The sequence below is a fragment of the Eurypyga helias genome, unplaced genomic scaffold (assembly GCF_000690775.1).
Source record: "Eurypyga helias isolate BGI_N326 unplaced genomic scaffold, ASM69077v1 scaffold40689, whole genome shotgun sequence".
Taxonomy (NCBI): domain Eukaryota; kingdom Metazoa; phylum Chordata; class Aves; order Eurypygiformes; family Eurypygidae; genus Eurypyga; species Eurypyga helias.
In genome coordinates this window covers 40,264-58,276 of record NW_010274691.1, presented here as the reverse complement: position 1 = coordinate 58,276, position 18,013 = coordinate 40,264, and the positions used below count along the sequence as shown (strand labels likewise).

The 18,013-nt window shown below is 42.4% G+C and overlaps 1 protein-coding gene across 1 annotated transcript in view; it reads left to right on the top strand.

The window, feature by feature from the left end:
• Positions 1-832: 832 nt before the first annotated feature.
• The window catches only part of LOC104515778 (fibrillin-1), a gene marked incomplete at its 5' end in the record, with an annotated part of 54,587 nt that continues 37,406 nt past the window's right edge, over positions 833-18,013 (top strand). The window contains 10 exons of the mRNA XM_010159882.1: positions 833-951; positions 1,079-1,237; positions 1,330-1,458; positions 1,944-2,069; positions 2,206-2,331; positions 3,225-3,347; positions 7,022-7,147; positions 7,956-8,081; positions 16,165-16,287; positions 16,842-16,964. Coding sequence (XP_010158184.1) covers positions 833-951; positions 1,079-1,237; positions 1,330-1,458; positions 1,944-2,069; positions 2,206-2,331; positions 3,225-3,347; positions 7,022-7,147; positions 7,956-8,081; positions 16,165-16,287; positions 16,842-16,964 — 1,280 coding nt within the window. The remainder of the gene's footprint in view (positions 952-1,078; positions 1,238-1,329; positions 1,459-1,943; positions 2,070-2,205; positions 2,332-3,224; positions 3,348-7,021; positions 7,148-7,955; positions 8,082-16,164; positions 16,288-16,841; positions 16,965-18,013) is intronic.

Below are 18,013 nucleotides of genomic sequence, written 5' to 3'. Positions count from 1 at the left end.
AATAAAAAAATAAAATTAAATTAAACCTAAACACATACCTTAGTCTGTGTCATAGACCATTAAATATGATATAGCGCTGCAACCTCAAAGCACTAAATTTGTGTCTCTGCTAGAGAGGTTAAACTGTGCCTGCCTTTGCCTCCTGTGTTGCATCAAATGGCACTTCTGGCCGCTGGAATGGCTTTGAAAACCTGGCACCTCACAGTACATGAACTGGAACAAGCTGAGCAGTCAGATTTGGGTGGATGGAAAGAGCAATCCTTCTTACCTTTGCAGGGTGCAATAGCTTTAAATCTACTCTGGAGCAAGCAAGGCAGGGTGAATAATTTGGGCATTACTTGTGGAGCTACTTGGAAAAGTAGAGAAAAAATGTTTCTGGGGTGGTATCTCACATCATCAGAACTCAATTTACTGTAAACCACGTCTTGTTATGACTGTTGTTGGTAAACTTCCAGCTTTAAATGGGAGTCACGCAGTGACACCCTAGCATCCTGTGCTGAAAGCTGTCTTCCCAGGGTTACCAGTGGGGTTAAGCTGGACAATGTCAGAAGCACTAATGGATGTGAATGTCTTTATAAAGAAAGCCAGTTACCCAAAACCTAAACATTCTGAAGTCAGAAAGGAGGGGAAAATATTTATGAATGGCAGTTGCTGTTGTTAGTTTCAGCCTTAGTTTTATAAACAGTTACTAAGCCATTAATTATCCATAAAGAAAAGTGACATGTGCTTTTATTTATGCTCGTTATGTTTTCAGTGACTCATGGCAGTCACACTTTTTCTCAGAAACCAGAAGACAGAGCGGGTCTTCTGGAAACTCCCTTTGCCCTTGTAGGTTTGATCCTTTGTCCACTGAAATCATCCTGTTGACTTCGCTGAACAAAGGGAAGACTAAAACCGTTCTATGGCAGAAAGTGCTCTTGGCAGTTCCAGTGCGGAGTGTCTACACTGTTGGTTAGGGAGAAGTCAGTATCGGCTTATGTAGCGTGGTCCTAGGTTTTCCCTAAAAGAGTCATTATCATGAGAAAGGACGAGCTCTGAAGTCAGCGTTGTTCTTTTGTTCACTGTCTGTGTATAAAAGTGATATCATATGTCCTTACTGTTTCATTTCTAGATATCAATGAATGTAAAATGGTCCCCAGCCTTTGTACCCACGGAAAATGCAGAAATACCATTGGCAGCTTTAAGTGTAGGTGTGACAGTGGATTTGCCCTGGATTCTGAAGAGAGGAATTGCACAGGTAAACTGCATGGGTGTATGTCTCATAACTTTGATTTGAAAAGGAAAAACTGAACTCCCCTGAAAATACTGTGAATGTGGTTTTTGTTACAGATATTGATGAATGCCGCATCTCTCCTGATCTTTGTGGCCAAGGCATCTGTGTCAATACTCCTGGAGACTTTGAATGTGAATGTTTTGAAGGCTATGAAAGTGGATTTATGATGATGAAGAACTGCATGGGTAAGTTTTTTATAGACCATAGATGTGCAATAGCACGCTCTGTGCTAGTATGCTATGCATGAAGTATTTTTTATTTATTTTATATTTTTAAAGGTTTGATTGCACCTGGGTTTAGGTCCCTCTCATTTTGTGAGTCTTACTAAAGCTCGCTTTGATTTTTTTATCCACCCCAAATGTGAATTTGCTGCATCTGCAGGATGCCAAAGCATAAATGAGCAAGTGTCAGGATTGTAGGATGTTAAATTTATCCCCCCAATCCCTATTTTGCTAAGTGGGACACCATCCTGAACTCTAGGAGAAGCCTTTTTTGAATTTATATTTTGCTTTAACTGCACTGTGGTATAAGGGATGACTAGCTGTAGGGCAGGCTCCAGAGCCCATCTAGGCAAATGGTGCTGTGATAGGTAGCAGCCTGTGGGGAGGGATGGGCTGCTCCCGTGGCAGCACTGGCCCCTGCAGTGATACGCCTTCCCTTCTCCCCACAGACATCGACGAGTGTCAGCGCAACCCCCTTCTCTGCCGGGGCGGCACCTGCATCAACACAGAGGGAAGTTTTCGGTGTGACTGTCCTCCGGGCCATCAGATATCACCAAATATCTCAGCATGCATAGGTGAGGCGTGCCGACAAAATCAGTGTTGCGCACAGCTGTTTATACTGCTCTCGCGCTTCACGTGCATCTGCAATGTTTGCTTCAGTTTCATTTTCATTCAGACCTAAACCACATTCCTCTTTTTCTTTTGCAACAGACATTAATGAATGCGACCTAAGCACCAGCCTGTGCCGAAACGGACGTTGTGTCAACCTGATTGGAAAGTACCAGTGTGCTTGTGACCCCGGGTATCAGTCCACGCATGACAAGTTATACTGTATTGGTAAGGGCAGAATCTGCACAGGGATCTCTAGTGAATAGGGAAGATAAACCACAAATAATTGTTTCATTTTTAGTAGTTGTAGAAAGACAGTTTTCTACTGTGATGCAAAAATGTAGTACGATCTGTCAAAATAGTATGCAAAGAAACCCCAAAATGTGCACATCCATTGCTTCCAAGGAATGAATGAAATTATGGCAGTGCTACAGTTAGCTGTGTAATAGCTTATTTTCTCTAGTAAATCAGTCGCTATGCATAAAATAGCATACTGTTTTAAATGGCCTAAGACTTCAGACTTTGATCATTAAGAGGGAGTACCTTGTTAAAGCCTAGATTTGAAATCTAGATTTTATTCAAAATCACCTTTCCTGACAGACCGTGGAGTAGAATCACGTGGTTCAATTACATTTTTCCTAATATGATCTGCAGTTGTCTCAAATTGCAGTAGCTATTTCCTTAAATCCACATTTTGTAGATGACAGTTAGCTTAAATCACGTGTCGTGCACTCTTTTACGTCCATACATTTTATTGTGCCACGGAAATACATGAAAAATCCACTGGGTTTAATTCTGCCTGGTAGATAATTTTTTTCCCTTGATCCTTGCAAAAACTTTGTTGCCTTCATGATACTGTGGTAACCCAACCCAATTTTGTGTGTAGAAAGAGAACTGCAGAGATATTTGTACATGCAGGCAGATGATATTGTCCCTTTCCCTCCCTGGCACTCATCCCCATGCCTGTGTTTGCAAACACTTGAATGTTCAAGGAGTGTGCAAATATCAAGTGTAGATTCTGGACTGATGCTGTTCTGGGAAGCTGACTGAAAGCGTGACCTTGAAATGTGCTTTAAAGGCAAAAGAACTGTGAGCTTCAACTGTGATTTTCTCCTTTTCAGATATTGATGAGTGCAGTATCATGAATGGTGGCTGTGAGAACTTCTGTACAAACTCGGAGGGCAGCTATGAATGTAGCTGTAAACAAGGCTTTGCACTCATGCCAGACCACAGGACATGCACTGGTAAGGGAGATTTTGGGAACTTTTCTGCTGGAAGAGTTTATTTCATTGCTTTAAAAACAGACCTTCTTTTGATGATTAAAGCTGTTGTAACAAATATATTGTTTAAAAAAAAAATAATTAACACATGGAAAGTGAAGTTCTTTTTCTAAAGTAAACATCTTCAGAGTATTGGAATCAGACAACTGCAGACTAGATTGCTTTGAAGGAAACTGATTCTTCATCTTTTCAGAAAGTGTTCAAGTTGAGTCCAAGTTCGGTGACAAAAAGCTGTAATTTTTTCCGTAGGAGGTAAATTTTCTCCCTCAAGGTACCATATTAGGTCCAAATCCAAAATGTGTTGAAGTCAATGGAAAAAATAATCATAAACATAAGCCAAAATGCTCTGCATATGTACTGTACTGTTACAGTAGAGAGAGAATAGACAGAAATGCTAGAAAAGGAGCTGATTGCCCTGTTGTGTGGTATCTGCTCTTAAGCAAGCAAGAAAATTCCTATTTTTAATTCTTTGTTTAGTCAGATGCAAGTATGCTGCATTACTTCAAAACTGAGTGGCTTTCAGACAAACTGAAATTGGAATAGTATGACTCTTAGGAAACAGCTCTCTTGCACTGTAAACAGGGCTTGTGAGAAAATTTTCAGAGCTCTGTAGCAGCCGGATGTTCTCCTTAGGGAGTGTGGGAGTCATAATCCCAGTTAAGTGAATTGTACTCGGTGATTTCCACATAAGTTACTGGACAGATAGTTCTACCCTACTCTTCCCTTACTCCTTGCTGCACACAACCGGCCTGCTGAGGCACGTGAATATTTGCCAGCTGTTTGCCAATTCCATCCAAGAGCTTGAAGAGCATGAGAAATACAACAGGGTTAATCCCTTGGAATAGAATTGCCTTTATATCTGAGCAAATGTAGAGGTTGCTATCCTGAGGTAATAGATAGAGCTCACATTTAGAATTTATAAATATTTATAGACCTCTGACCAGGGTCTCAATTATCCGGAGGCCACTCGCTGCAATTCCAAAGGATAAAAGAGTCTTAAAGCATAGTTAAGGGGAGTTTGCACCCCCGTTGTAGCTTACACTGTCAGGCAGATGTAAAGTAGCCAATCTTCAGCCTTGTTCAACAAAAGGAATCAACTAGGAAAAGTGCAAATTTGACTGACTCTGAAATTAGGTGTTTCAGAACCTAAAATATTTAGATTAGAAATAGTTTGCCTTAGGTCAGGTTTTGAGAAAGGCAAGTTTGTACAAAAACATACCCAAACATTGGTGTTTTGGGGCACTTTTTCAGTTCAAAAATAAAACCAGTTGATCAAAATTGTGCCTCAGCCAAAATCTAAACCCAAGTCAGGATTAGAGGGGCATGAGAGGGAAGGGAGGAGGGGCAGAGCCGGGGTCTCTCACTTTTCTATTTTCATCTTCTTGGCTTGACTGGGAACCAAATGATCCAAGTGCATGCTTGGACAGTCTTAGGGATCTCAAGTCTCTTGGCTAAGAAACAGTTCTGTGCTTTACTCCTGCTTGCCCTCAGCCACCCAAAGACATCTCTAAACCCAAAATGAAAGCAAATAGTTTGGAGCACCTTCCTGGGTATTAAAGTAAAAAAACTGGAATATGAAGCTATCATCTTTTCCCTTCTCAAAATCAAAAAGGGAGGGAACAATTGCCTTTGCTGTGGGGAGGGGGTGGGTTCTCAGTGTTTCTGTCCACTCGTGATGAATGTTTATGGTCAAGTTAGAAGTTTGTAATCAGATCTTGCCTGGGTGAGGATTAAAAAAATACCTGGTCTTAGTTGTGAATTTTTGTGTATTATCTATAGCCTTGACTCTGAAAAATAGAATTACATTCATAGGCCAGCCAGTAATAGCTATTAGCTATTCATTTTCTTACTCCCTTCTGAGAAAGACTTGAATGCAATAGCAAACACATAAAAAGGTTTAAATAGTAGAAACACTGGAGACCTTTGAATGTCAAGTCAAACTCTCACCTAAGAAAAGATCCAGGTGTGTGAGGGGTCACCGTCACCATCCTTTTAGTATCTAAAAATGCTGCCACCTTCCCTTGAGGAGATGTTAATTACATATATAGGTATCTGGTGAGTGTTCAAAATCCGCATGCTGAAATTTTGCCTCTCTGCAAACTGAGGGAAAATTAAGAAAAAATGCGTTCTGTGACCTTTTTTGCTCATTGCACTGAATGCCTGGTTTTACTGTGTTAGATGTTTGTGCACGGTACGAGATGTAATAGGACTGTGACCTGAGTATGAGAAACACCTATTTTACATTTTCAGTTTGCTCTCTGTGTGAACATGTCTTTTATCTTTAACATCACACAAAGCTAGGAGCCATTATGGAATATATTTCTTGATAATTGAGCTGGTAAGAATGCTGTTCAGTTCAGTAGTAGGTCAGGTTTGAATTGGTGAGGTTATGCATAAATAATCAGCTCAATTAGGAGAAACAACAGGTTCTTTGTCAGCTGATTTTCCCCCAACTGTGAAATCAGTACAGTGACAGGTTAGTAAATAACGTTCTTTATTTCTGTCATTATTATCCCCATTTCTAGAGCTTAATTTTGCATGTTAATTCAAATTCCATTCTAAATTAACATTTCCAGGCTAGTGTCCATGCCAACTTTATTTGCTTGTTAAGATGAACAGGGACTGGTCAGCCTTCTTCCTTGCTGAAGCTGTGTGTATCCACACAAGCACAAGCTGCTGGAAATAGAAGAATAATGAACATAATATTTTAAGTTAAAGTGAGTTCATTTTCTGCAGCTGCATAATTACTGCAATTCACAATAGACTGGTCTGATAATGAGTTATACCCTTTCTCTTGGAGGGGGTTCCTGAATCTTGTCCTTTTTGTGCTGATTTTTTTCCCATAGTATCACCAGGCAGAGTTGCTGGTTTTTGCTTTTGCTGGTCTCTGTTGGTGCTGACACAGGGAGATTCTAGGGAGTTTTACAAGGAACACTACTATAGCCCCAGGGACTCTGCAAGATTCCAGACCTTAGCGTGGCTGCATTAATATAGTGGAGTGTCTGCTTCTGCAGCTTGGCTCTATCCGTGATGGCCAGTTTCATGAGCTGAGAAAGCAACTTAGATGCCAGAGCATGTAACTGTATGGCTGGCCTGGCCAGTCAGCCAAAATGCTAGAAAAACACCCATAAAATCTCTTAGTGGCATAACTATGTATTTCAATTATTCCCATCATGAGTCTGACTCTGTGTTTCCACTTGTCACCACCCCTGAGACATGTGGAGGTATTCTGCATGTACGATGGCTTTTTTAAGCTCTGCAAAGTCCGGTATTTTTGTCACTGAATTTGACCTCAGAGCTTCCATTGACTTCAACAACGATGGAGTACATCCAAGAATCTCCAATTGTATGTGACCATGTGGTGTGACAATGGTTCTTTATTTTTTTTTTGGTCAATGACTTTTCTGCCTACAAAGTTGGTTCCTGTTCCCACTGGAGTGAGAGGGGAATGTTTGCCATAACTTTAGCTGGAGTTGAGGAGCTTATTCATCAGGACCATTTTGCAATGTACCGTTCAGTTATTTGCAAGGATTCAATCTTCATCATGCTTATCAGAACATTAAAATGTTTGCTTGCCATGATCATGGTTAGTTGTGTTGCATAAAGGTAGCATATTTTAATCTGATTTTTCACTGTAGACATTGATGAGTGTGAAGACAATCCTAACATCTGTGATGGAGGCCAGTGTACAAACATCCCAGGAGAATACAGGTGTCTCTGCTATGATGGATTCATGGCGTCTGAAGACATGAAGACTTGCATAGGTCAGTGAAAGTACCTATTTTTCTATCTGCATTAACTAGGGAAAACTAATTGATTAAGGCACTATTTCCAAGTAGGCAGACAATGATATTTTAAGACTATTGCTCTTACTCCTTCATTCTGGCCGCTGGACCGTCAGACTAGCCCTATTGCATAAAGTACATTTATCAAATGCAGATGTAATCTCTGTATATCCCTGTAGATTGGGATGCACACATGATGATCTATAGCATCCTATCTTTGGGTCGTCTTCCAGTGAGGTTTCTGTGCAGCTCAGATGAAAGAGTGCTTGCAGAAAGGAGGTGCTGGTGGATGACGCCGTGGAAAATTTCTGTCAGAGCTGGTTTAAACTTCTCTAAGACAGAACTGTGTGCAAGTGCTGTACCTTGGTAGAAGAAAGTAATGAAACAGTGTGTCTCCAAAACCAGATTTCCACGTTTAAATTAAAAATCTGGAGTGTATTTGAAGATAAATACATATATATGTGCATATAGAAATGTGTATACACACACACGCCTACATATAGAAAGCATCAATAAATAGTCTTTGTCATTCTTTGGGTAGTATGCTGAATCTTAGTCTCTGGTTTTGAGGAAAGTTGGAATTAAAGGTGTGTTAATACAGATACAGCAATATAGCAGTGTTGAACCAGACCTCAGAATGTGTGCCAGGTAAGGGACAACCAACCTGAGCCGTTTTCTCTTTGTATACATAGATCTATTTTTGCACTAAAGCATCTTACTCAAGAGATTTTTACCAGTTACTTTCTAAAAATTTTATTTAATAAATCTTAATTCATGGTTTTTTTAGATGTTAATGAGTGTGATCTGCACCCAAACATCTGTCTGAGTGGAACCTGTGAGAACACAAAAGGTTCATTTATCTGCCATTGCGATATGGGATATTCAGGCAAGAAAGGCACAACTGGTTGCACAGGTATGTTTTAAAGTTACTGTTAACTTCTAGTTTAACTCGTCAGTCTGCATGGCCTTTTCTCTGGGGTTCAAAACCTCCTCTCACTGGCTACTTTTCACTTACTTGTGCTAAATATTTTATCCCTTATCTAAATTTGCTGAGTTTGCATTCTCCTTAACCTCAGTGGCACAGCATTCAGCCTGATGCTGCTTCTGCTGAAACAAGTGACAGAGTGTCCACGGGGAACAAAACTGGGCTTAGGACTGCATTGCTGTGGGTCTAAGAGAACAGAAAATGCCATCGCCTGTAGCTTGACAGACTCCTGAGGACCTCCCTGCATTTGGACTGGTTAATTGTATACTACGCACGCAAATAACGGATATCTGTTCCAAGTGTTATTTTGGCAAATGCAGATGGCTTGAAATATGTGCAAAAATATATTTTCAGTTTTTGCAAAGTGGCAACAATACAGCTACTCAACTACGTTGGATCAGCAAAACCAGAATTTGCATTATTTCATGTATTGCCAGCAAACAGAAAGGAGATTCAAATGTATGGGCTCCGAGGGCATGATATTAATAATCCTGGTGCTGGTGTCTCAAGCCAAGGTGTTGAGAGTCGTAGGCTTTGCCCAAATATGAGTGCAAACATATGTGTAATATAATTTTTGATGTAGTCTTAGGGTAAACACATTTCTGGCAATGTTTTTGAGACGAGCTTTTATTCTTAGCCTGCCCTCATTGTACAGAGTTAATAATATACTTCTGTAAGTGCCCCGAATATATGAAGCTGGCTTTTTGCAGCTCGCGCAGAACAGGCTGAGAGCTGGAGTTGTGCTTCGCATATTGGACCGTGGACGAATAGTTGTGCATTAGTAACAGCTGCCTTTGACTTACATAGGAACTGATCTAAATCCAAGAAATCCCTAATTGTACCCTGTAGACCAACATTTCAATGTTCTTTGTTTCTGTGCTAAATTATATGAAGATCCTCAGTACTGTAGACCTGAAAACCCCCCTGCTGATCAGTTACACATGGCGCAGCGCTCGCTCCCAGCGTAACGAGGGGCGGTCAGGAGCCGTCAGGGAAGATGAAGCAACCAGTAGAAGGCAAAAGACAGAGGAAGGTCATGGGGCAGGGGAGGAATCCGAGGTATGGCTTCTGGGGAAGTGCCTGGAAATAGCCCTCATTTTGGCAGCATGTGACGCAGGGTAGTGGCACATGTCCCGAGCAATACTTTTTTGTTAACGGAGAGGCAGGGAAATCCCTCCCTCCTGGCCCCAGCCAGGCCCAGCCCTCTGGATGGATGCTGTCTGCCGCGTGGGCTCTTCCCACCACCTCGCACGTCTTTATCTTTCCCTCAGCCCATCCTCTGCCGCTTTTGGCTCTATGCCGGTGTCCCAGGGAAGATGGCACTCACCAGGAAAACTGCCAGGACACCTTATTTACAACAGGTGCTGTAGAGGGGCTCAGAGGTTTGAGGCAAGTATCAGTTATGCTGGCACAACTGAGATGAGACCATAGTCAAATCGCCATCATCTTTTGGTTGTAAATATGGAAAGGGAAGAAGCAGAGCAGGAACTTTCTAGGTTGGTTTCACACTGAAGAGGCAGTGTGGATACAGATCCCTTTGTGACTACGTTGTACAGATTCTCACATTGTGGTTTTTAACAAGCCTGATGGAGACCTTTGAATTCCTCACCTCATGTTTGCACAGCACTAAGGCAGAGCTGAAGTGCCTAGGCTCAGGTACTGGAGACCATGAGAATATCCTTCAAGACTTCTTCTGGAGGGACCTTGCCGACAGCACCTTGACCCCAGGATTCAGTTCTTGTCTTAAAGAGAGATCAAAAACATCCACAGTTTTTAGGAACTTCCGTGGAAAAAAATTGCAGAAATGAGTACAACGCTTTGAAAGGGAGGTTCTCTGTTTCACGAGAACAACTAAATGATGTCCTCTGGGTTCTATTACAGTTTTGTCTAAATATTTCAGCTCCCTTGTCATTACTGATTGTTTCCATTTTAACAAATAAACATGTTTTTTTTCCCCAATCATTTCACAGTATTCAGAATCCACCCACTGACTTACATTGCCATCCCACACAGATGTTAGTTCCCCCCTCCTTGTTTCTGATTATGAATGTGGACAGAGTTTGGTGCAAAAATATAATCTAAAGAAATATACAAAAAAATACATTGTAGATGTAGGTTTCCTAGGGGAAGTTCAGCAAATGGTTTAATTTCCATTCACAAGGCAAACTGTGGCAAGACTGACCTAGAGCAGTTAATTTTGGAATTTTCTAGGCAGGCAATGGTACCTAGCCACTAGAGAAGAGATTGCCTGATTTTATGACAAATATCTTGTCTCTGCTTTTTCTGTCAGTCAAGCGTACATGTGCTTGTGCAGAGATGAAACCCTGTATTGGCACTTGCATTTGTATTTTGTGATTCATCACCGCTCTGGAGTATTGCCTGTAAGTTTGCCATATTTCACTGTTGTTGTAGAGCCTTGGATTTACTTGCTTTAATATTTTGTGAGGAACAAATTCTTCTCTGACTCTCTCCCATCCATCCTTGCCAGTTACGGCGGTGTGTGCTGCTGATGGAGCCAGGCTTGCTCCTCACATAGCCAAACCCAACGAGGTGAACTTGGGGGGAGATGGAATGGTCGTCAGATTGAAAATAAATGTGCTTTAGATGTCAGCTGGGTTTCTCCAGGCTCAGGGAGTTGGAGGGCTGAGACCAGGCTCTGACTCTGCAAGGGCCACGCTGGTGCCGTTTGGAGAAAGGCTGGTGGAGGATGTCCAGCTCCGGCCGTGGTGTGAGGTTAGAGAGTTTGGTCCTGCACGTGACGTGCTGTCATCCAGTACCGCTGGATGAAGGAGGAGCGAGCGCACACTGTACTTGCATGGCTGACAATAACATGCTTATAAAGAGAAGGACACCTGATATGGTGAAAGGACGAGGTGAGCCCTGCCGTTTGCCCTCAGAAATAGATCCATAATGGTGTGTGACCTGTGTAATCTGCTTGCCTCTCTCCCTTACCTTTGGCTTCTGGCCATTAATAGTACATTGTGTTTTAGTCTTGATGGCACAAGAGTTCTAGTATCAGTGAAACAAATAGCATTTCCCCTTATGAATCTGGGAGCTGGCTGTGTCAGGCCAAATACCAGAAGGTAATAGTCTTAGAAGCTGCCCACCGAGTGGGGGTATTACAGAAGGAGCGTGTTGGGAGTAGGCGTCTGTCCAGCAATAACACGCTGCGCCCCAGGCTGATGACGTAAGGGTGGATAGCAGGCAAGAACTGAGCTGCCCCACGGGAAACTCCAAGAGGTGCTTACAGTGCACTTTGCCTAATCAAATCCGAGAGTGATTCCGAAAGAGAAAACAGTTTCACAGGTATCGAAATCAGAATAGGGCAATTCTTCCGTTTATTTTTCTACTTGTGTGAGTGCAAAGTTGAGACTCACAGGCTTCTCCCTCTGAAAAGCCTTCCCGTTTACCTACCTGATTACCTGGGCAGCAACCCAGGAGAGGGAAATGCCTTGTGACTTCCACCAGACGGCTGGCCTCGTGGGAATCGGGCCCAGGCTTGAAATACCAGGGAAACGTCAGCGCGATAAAATGCACAGATATGGAGAGAGGGCCAAAAAAATTAAAAACTCAGAAAATGCTTAAGGGATTTGCATAATTCCTGACAAACAGTACTGATTTGTGGGCAGAGGCTGAATTAAATTCACACTTTCTTAAGAATCCTTCTAGACTATTGACACCCCGACAGAAAACGTAAACGGTACACAGAGTACCTTGGGGATTTCAGGCCCTGTGATCAACGCGTGAAGTTTTGGGGGTTAATATTCACTCCCATTCTGTTCGAACACAGAGGAATGACTTGGGTGTTCCCAGAGTACAGGTGAGAACGCAGTGACTTACCCCCGTGCTCCTCTCTGGCCGAGTTTAATGACCCGCTTCCAGAGTGAGTAGGGATGTGCTGTGCAGATACTGGCTGGCCATTTCTTTCATTTGATTGCCACGTTGGCAAGCTTAGTGCCAGCATGGCAGGTATATGTGACTGCTGCTCATCCACAGCCCTAAAAATGTGTGCCTCTCTGATTAATGGGAGAGGCGCTTTATTAATTGCCAAAGGCTTGAGAGAAAAAATATTTGTCCAGAGAAGAGAACTGAAGGAGCCAACAAAATAGGGTGAGTGACAGGTTTTTTTTCCCCAGAGTGCCTGGAATGGTTATGATGTCAGATCTGCATATTATTTATCATGCGTAGTCTCATCTGTTGTAGGCAGACAACTCCCTTAGTGTTATATGGGAGTTGTGCAATTAGGAAGCTGAGAACATGTGTGCAGCAGGACTGGGGCACAACGGGACCCACTGAGGATGCAGTGTCAGTCCCGGATTGGAATGTCTTTATTTTCCTTGGCTTGTCACGGCCTCATGCTGCAGGCAGAAGGAGGTTGATATAAATCAGTGACTCACTCCTTTACTCTTCAGTGAAAATCCGCCTGAAGTCAATGGGAATTGTGTGAAACCCTGACTTGAGTAGTGTCCTCCTGTGTGCTCTTTGGGTCACGGTACCTTTACTCAGACTGAGTAATACCTTTCCCTCAAACAATTACATGAAAATAGTTGAGTATTTGAAGAGCGGGGTACTGCTTGTACTGCCGTGCAGACAGCACAATCTGGACTCTTACTAAAGATATCTATGTTGAGTTAATTTTTCCCCTACAGAGCTCAACTTCTCCTTTTTGTTTCGTTCTGTGAAGCCATAATTCAATACTTATGGCAACATAAATCCATATTAAGCTCCAGTATAAGCAGGCATAAATTCCATTGATTTCACTGCCCCGTTTACACAGGACCGTGTTTGGTCTGAGATATCTTTTACCTTGGAAATCATTGCGATGCAATAAATTTAGGCTTATAACTCAGCTGTGTAATGAAAGGAGAGAATAGGGATTATAGCAAAACAACATCGGAGTTAAACTCAGATAGCTTTGAAAATCAGTAAAATCTGGGATGAAGCCAGCGATGGTATTTTATATGCCTCAATCAGCTTTCATTTAAGTATCTGAAAACCTTTCCATGCACCAATGAAATAAGCCCTGCGATGTCCCTGTAAAGGGAGATGGTATTAGAAAATATATTTTACGTTCCCTATTTGACCTTTACCCAGGCAAAAAGCATTGAAATCTTACCGATTTTTTTCCTGGAAAAAAAGCTGAAAAGGATTTCAGGATTTTGAACAAAGCAAGCGGAATGGCATTTCAGTGGGTAATCTCTGAGAAAGTTGATCCCATTATAAATACCCCTGTTTGGATCCAGATTTCTGCTCACAACTTTCATCCCGCAGAAGATGCCAAGCTTTTTAGTGCGCATGTCAAACAGCTGAAGGAGGAACAAGTGCCCCGCGGGACGTCAGGGGGGTGCAAAGCAGGTCAGCGCAAGGTGGGATGGGATGGAGTCCACAGTCACTGATGGAGAGTTGGAAATTTGGTTTAGATGGCCTTCAGTTGGAGCCTGAGCGTGACTTCATTGTGGTGTAGCTGTTGCATGCAAGTTTCTGTTTGTGTTTGCTCGTGGTTTAAAAAAAGTTCTTGGCAGAAACGTCTCCACTGCTGATGGTTTTTGTGTCGTGTTGCTGTGCTCCGCAGGGTATAAGGAAGCATGTGATTGTATGTTTCAAAGCATCAAATAATCAAATGCAGTCCGATCTTAATGTTAGCAGTGGTTTAACAGTTTGGGGCTTAAAATCATGTAGAGGTTAAAATATGGAGTGTTTGCCTCAGCTTTTTTATGTCAATGTATACTGTAGCTGACCTCTCAAAATTCCTTCTAGTCTCTCCCTTCAGTCCAAGCCAAAATGAGTGTTATTTTTTTTTCTGACCACCCTTAAGATTTTTGACAGATGCTATTTTCCTGTTTAGGGTGATGTTATCTTCCTATGAGTTTCTGCACATGCTAAAGGCAAATATTCTCTGAGATTATCTGCTTCTGACCCTTTTTTTTTTTTAAAGTTTTCAGAAGTAATTGTCCATTTGCATGTTTTCAGGCTTGTTGGTGCAGTCAACATTCATTACTAGCAGATTCCATCTGCCAGATTTAGATCTATATCTAGACTTCAGCATTCAGATTATGGGAATACTCATGTCTGGGGTTTTAATTCTAAGCAATGCCTCATTTAGAAAGAAACACAGAAGAGTAAGATTGGATGATATTCTACTATACAGGCTCAAAAAAAACCCCAAAACCCAAACACAAAATCAACCAAACAAAAAAACCCTAATTCAACAGTGGGTTTGGGTGACTTCTGGAATTTAGTATTTAATTGTAGGATGACAGACGTACGTTGTCTGCTTCTCAGAGTCACATGTAGCCCTTGTGAAAAGACAAAAATGTATGTACAGGGCATAGAGAAAGGGCACGGAGCCTTTTCTCTGAAGAAGAGCGGGCAGACAAACCTGAGACAGGCTAACGAAGATGGTACCCGGACACTTTCCCCAATGGTTCCACTCTCTTGCTCTCTTTAAAGAGCTAATTGTTTTTAGGTACAGTGGTAAGGCAACCGGAGTCTGGGGCTGAGAACCCCGAAGGTTGCTTCATGGTTGATGACTGATACCTTTTCTTAATTGTCTTCTGGAGAGGGGTCTGAGCTGGGTTGTTGTGTGTGCAGTCACACAGAGTTTGTGAGCTTGTTTTCCCTTTTTGTCAGCTGTTGTACAGAATGAGATGATTTGGCTTACAGCAGTAGCAAAGGCAGCTGGGAGGGCTGGAAAAATTGATATAAAAGTTAACTGGTTTGACGTGAATTCTAGGTAATTTCTATCCTGCATGGAAGTAAAGTACAGTTAGAGAGAGCTTGCTAATAGATAACACTGTAAAATCCATAGCTCAGATGTGTAAGAAAATTCCTGCCTGTTTTGTTTTAGTTACCAGTAGTAATTTCTGAAAACTTTGCCTTGAGTTTATACTTCTCCAAGTATTTATATGGGACATTAATACAGTTTTGTGACAAGGCAGAATGGAGTTCAGTTTGCTTTTTTCTGTCTATACATTTTGACATTGCCAGAGAATGCCCAAGAATGAAAATAAGGTGAAAATAGCAAGTACTGAAATAGAATGTGCTGGCATGAATGCGTATGGTGAGGATTGGATGACTTGCTGCCTCGTATCTCCAAGGATGCTGGCTTTTTTCCACCCTGTTAGGTTTCCTTAATAAACTGCATGCCTGATGAGCTTTGCTTTGTGTCAATCAGCTGTCACGCTGTATACAGTGATACAGCCTGTCCTCCACCTTCCACAGACTCCTTGGCAAAGCAGAACCTGGCTTTGGTAACTGCCTAGGGATAATCCTAGGAGTTTGCAGGTAGCCGGCTGGTGTTCATCAGCATCCTTGCAGTTATGGCAGGCATTGCAGGAGTGCTGCTTTCCAGGAGTCCCTGGGCAGCAGGGTGGCTTCTGAGACCTTTTACCAAACCTGCAGACTCCAGGGTGGGCAGAAGGGAAAGCTGTCATCTGTCCCTAAGTCATGTTAAGGTATGGCCGAGACGCAAGCCAGTACATTGTAGTGGTGTCTCTCTGTTGTCAGGGGAGCACAGGACTTCACACCAGCTCTTAGTCATCAGATTTGACCCACAACCTATTGCAAAGCTGCTTGACAGACATACATCCCAGGACGCTGAACACCTGCAGTGGTAAACTTTGTGGATGCTAGTCCTCTTCTTCCCAAAGGCTGTGGCCTCACGTTCTTTCTGAGCACACCAATTAGAAAAACAAGGAAAACCCAAGTTACTGTTTTCCTCCTTGAATATACAAGTTACCTGGCTTTGGAGTGACCTGCAGAAGGAGTGCTTTACATGCCCATCAGAAAAATAGAGAGTAGGGCAGCACGTTGGAGATATGCTACCTGCTTCTTTGCTTTTCTTTGTTGTGATTTTCTTTCTCTTCTGCATCGTTTTTAAACATTGTATTATAAAGAAATGCAGGCTTGCTTTCATGTTCGCGTTGTCGTTCTTGAGAAATCCCAGTATCGGTTGTCTGGATATGAGAAAGTTTGGTCCATGAGCTCTTCAACCATCTCTGTGTTTTTACAGATATCAATGAGTGTGAAATTGGAGCCCATAACTGCGATAGACATGCCATATGCACAAACACAGCCGGAAGTTTCAAATGTAGCTGCAGTCCTGGCTGGATTGGAAACGGTATCAAGTGCACAGGTGAGGGTCAGATGCATTTGTGTTTATTTGTAAGAACAGACCAAGCAATGCTGCGTCCGAGCAATTCTGAAAAAAACAATACCACACCTACAAATTGAGAGACAAGTGGTTATCAGACTTGTTAGGACAATTTGACATGATCTGTTGGAGGACAAATTCTCCACCATGGTAACTGTGAAATCAGCATTATCTCATGTTTGGCTTGTGAGATGGTGAAAACAGGCTGGACTGTGGAGAGAGGCGCCGTGTCCTTGTGGGAAGCTGATGGGAGGCAGTCTCCTGCTGCTCCCCGTGAAAACAAGATACAGGACTTAGTTTTGAGAGTGCCCTGCAGCTTCCTCATTCACCTTGTCAGGCTTCTTTGTTGGGCTACAAATAAGCTGTGCCTGCTCTTCCAGTCAGATGACCCCACATATGTGTGGGTTTTACTATGGAAGATTACTTGAAGTAGAGCTTCTGTGTGCCATACGCTATTGGAACTTTGTATTCGTGGTGTGGTTTTTTAACTGATGTCGCTTTTTTCTTCCCTTTTTTTCTTTTTTATTATTTTAAAGACCTGGATGAGTGCTCCAACGGAACACACATGTGCAGCCCACATGCTGACTGCAAGAACACAATGGGCTCTTACCGCTGCCTGTGTAAAGAAGGTTATACTGGTGATGGCTTCACTTGTACAGGTGAGCGTTGGATGACCTCCGGTGGTCCCTTGCAACCTAAGTCAGTCTACGATGCGATACACAAAGCTGTTAAACATGTGAAATTATTCTCTAACATGTCATCTCCTGTTGGCTTCTACTCCACCTAAGTTGCCTTAACCAGGAAGAAATACTGTGTATTATACCTAGCCTAGAGCAGTCACTTTATTCACTTGACAAAATGCAAGTTTACATTGAGCTTTCTTTTTTTTTGCTAGTTGGAGTGAGTGGCAAAATTATTGAAACAATTGCTGATCATGTAATTTGGCTGGTTAGTAAACCATTCCGTTGGCTACCTGCCGTGATGTTTCAATAAAAGAGCACATGCATTAAAATTACTTCGTAAAATTGCCTAGCGATGCTTTTCTTTCCACACGTGAGTGTGTGCTGTCTGCTCCCTTTACTGCATCACCCTGAGAGATGGTGTCAGGACGCAGTGCTGACATGTAGAATGGTGGAAGTAGCTGCTTCTGAAACCTTTTATAAGCCGTAAATGTGATTATAAAACGGTGCTAGAGAGATGTTTCCCACCCACACTTCAGTCTTCTGCTTTGAAGGCCAGAGTAGCTCATGTAAGTGTAGCCATCAGGAGCCCTGCTACTAGGCGGAGGATATTAGCGTTGTGGGTGATGCTACATGGAGGGGTGACCGTGTGTGAAATACAGCCGTGTGATAGACAGCTGATGGGCCAAGTTTTCAGCTGGTGCGGATCGGCTGTACTGTGTCAACTACAGCAGGGTTTTATGGCATCTGAGAGTCTGGCTCAGCAGGCTTAGGGCTGAATTTGAATCATTCCAAATTATAAATGGACCCTGGGGTTCTGTTTAATTCTCTCCATATAGTTTACTCCTGAATCTGGTTCGGTTTCCTCAGTTCCTTCATAACACAGTGCTTTTCCTTAATTTCCCATATGATGATTTCCAGGAGTCTATAAGCTATATCTTTCAAACGGAGTTTCTGCATTCAGCAGAACTTTATTTTTTAATTTTATAAAAATTTGGGTACTTTTTTGTTCGTGGATTCAGGAGGTG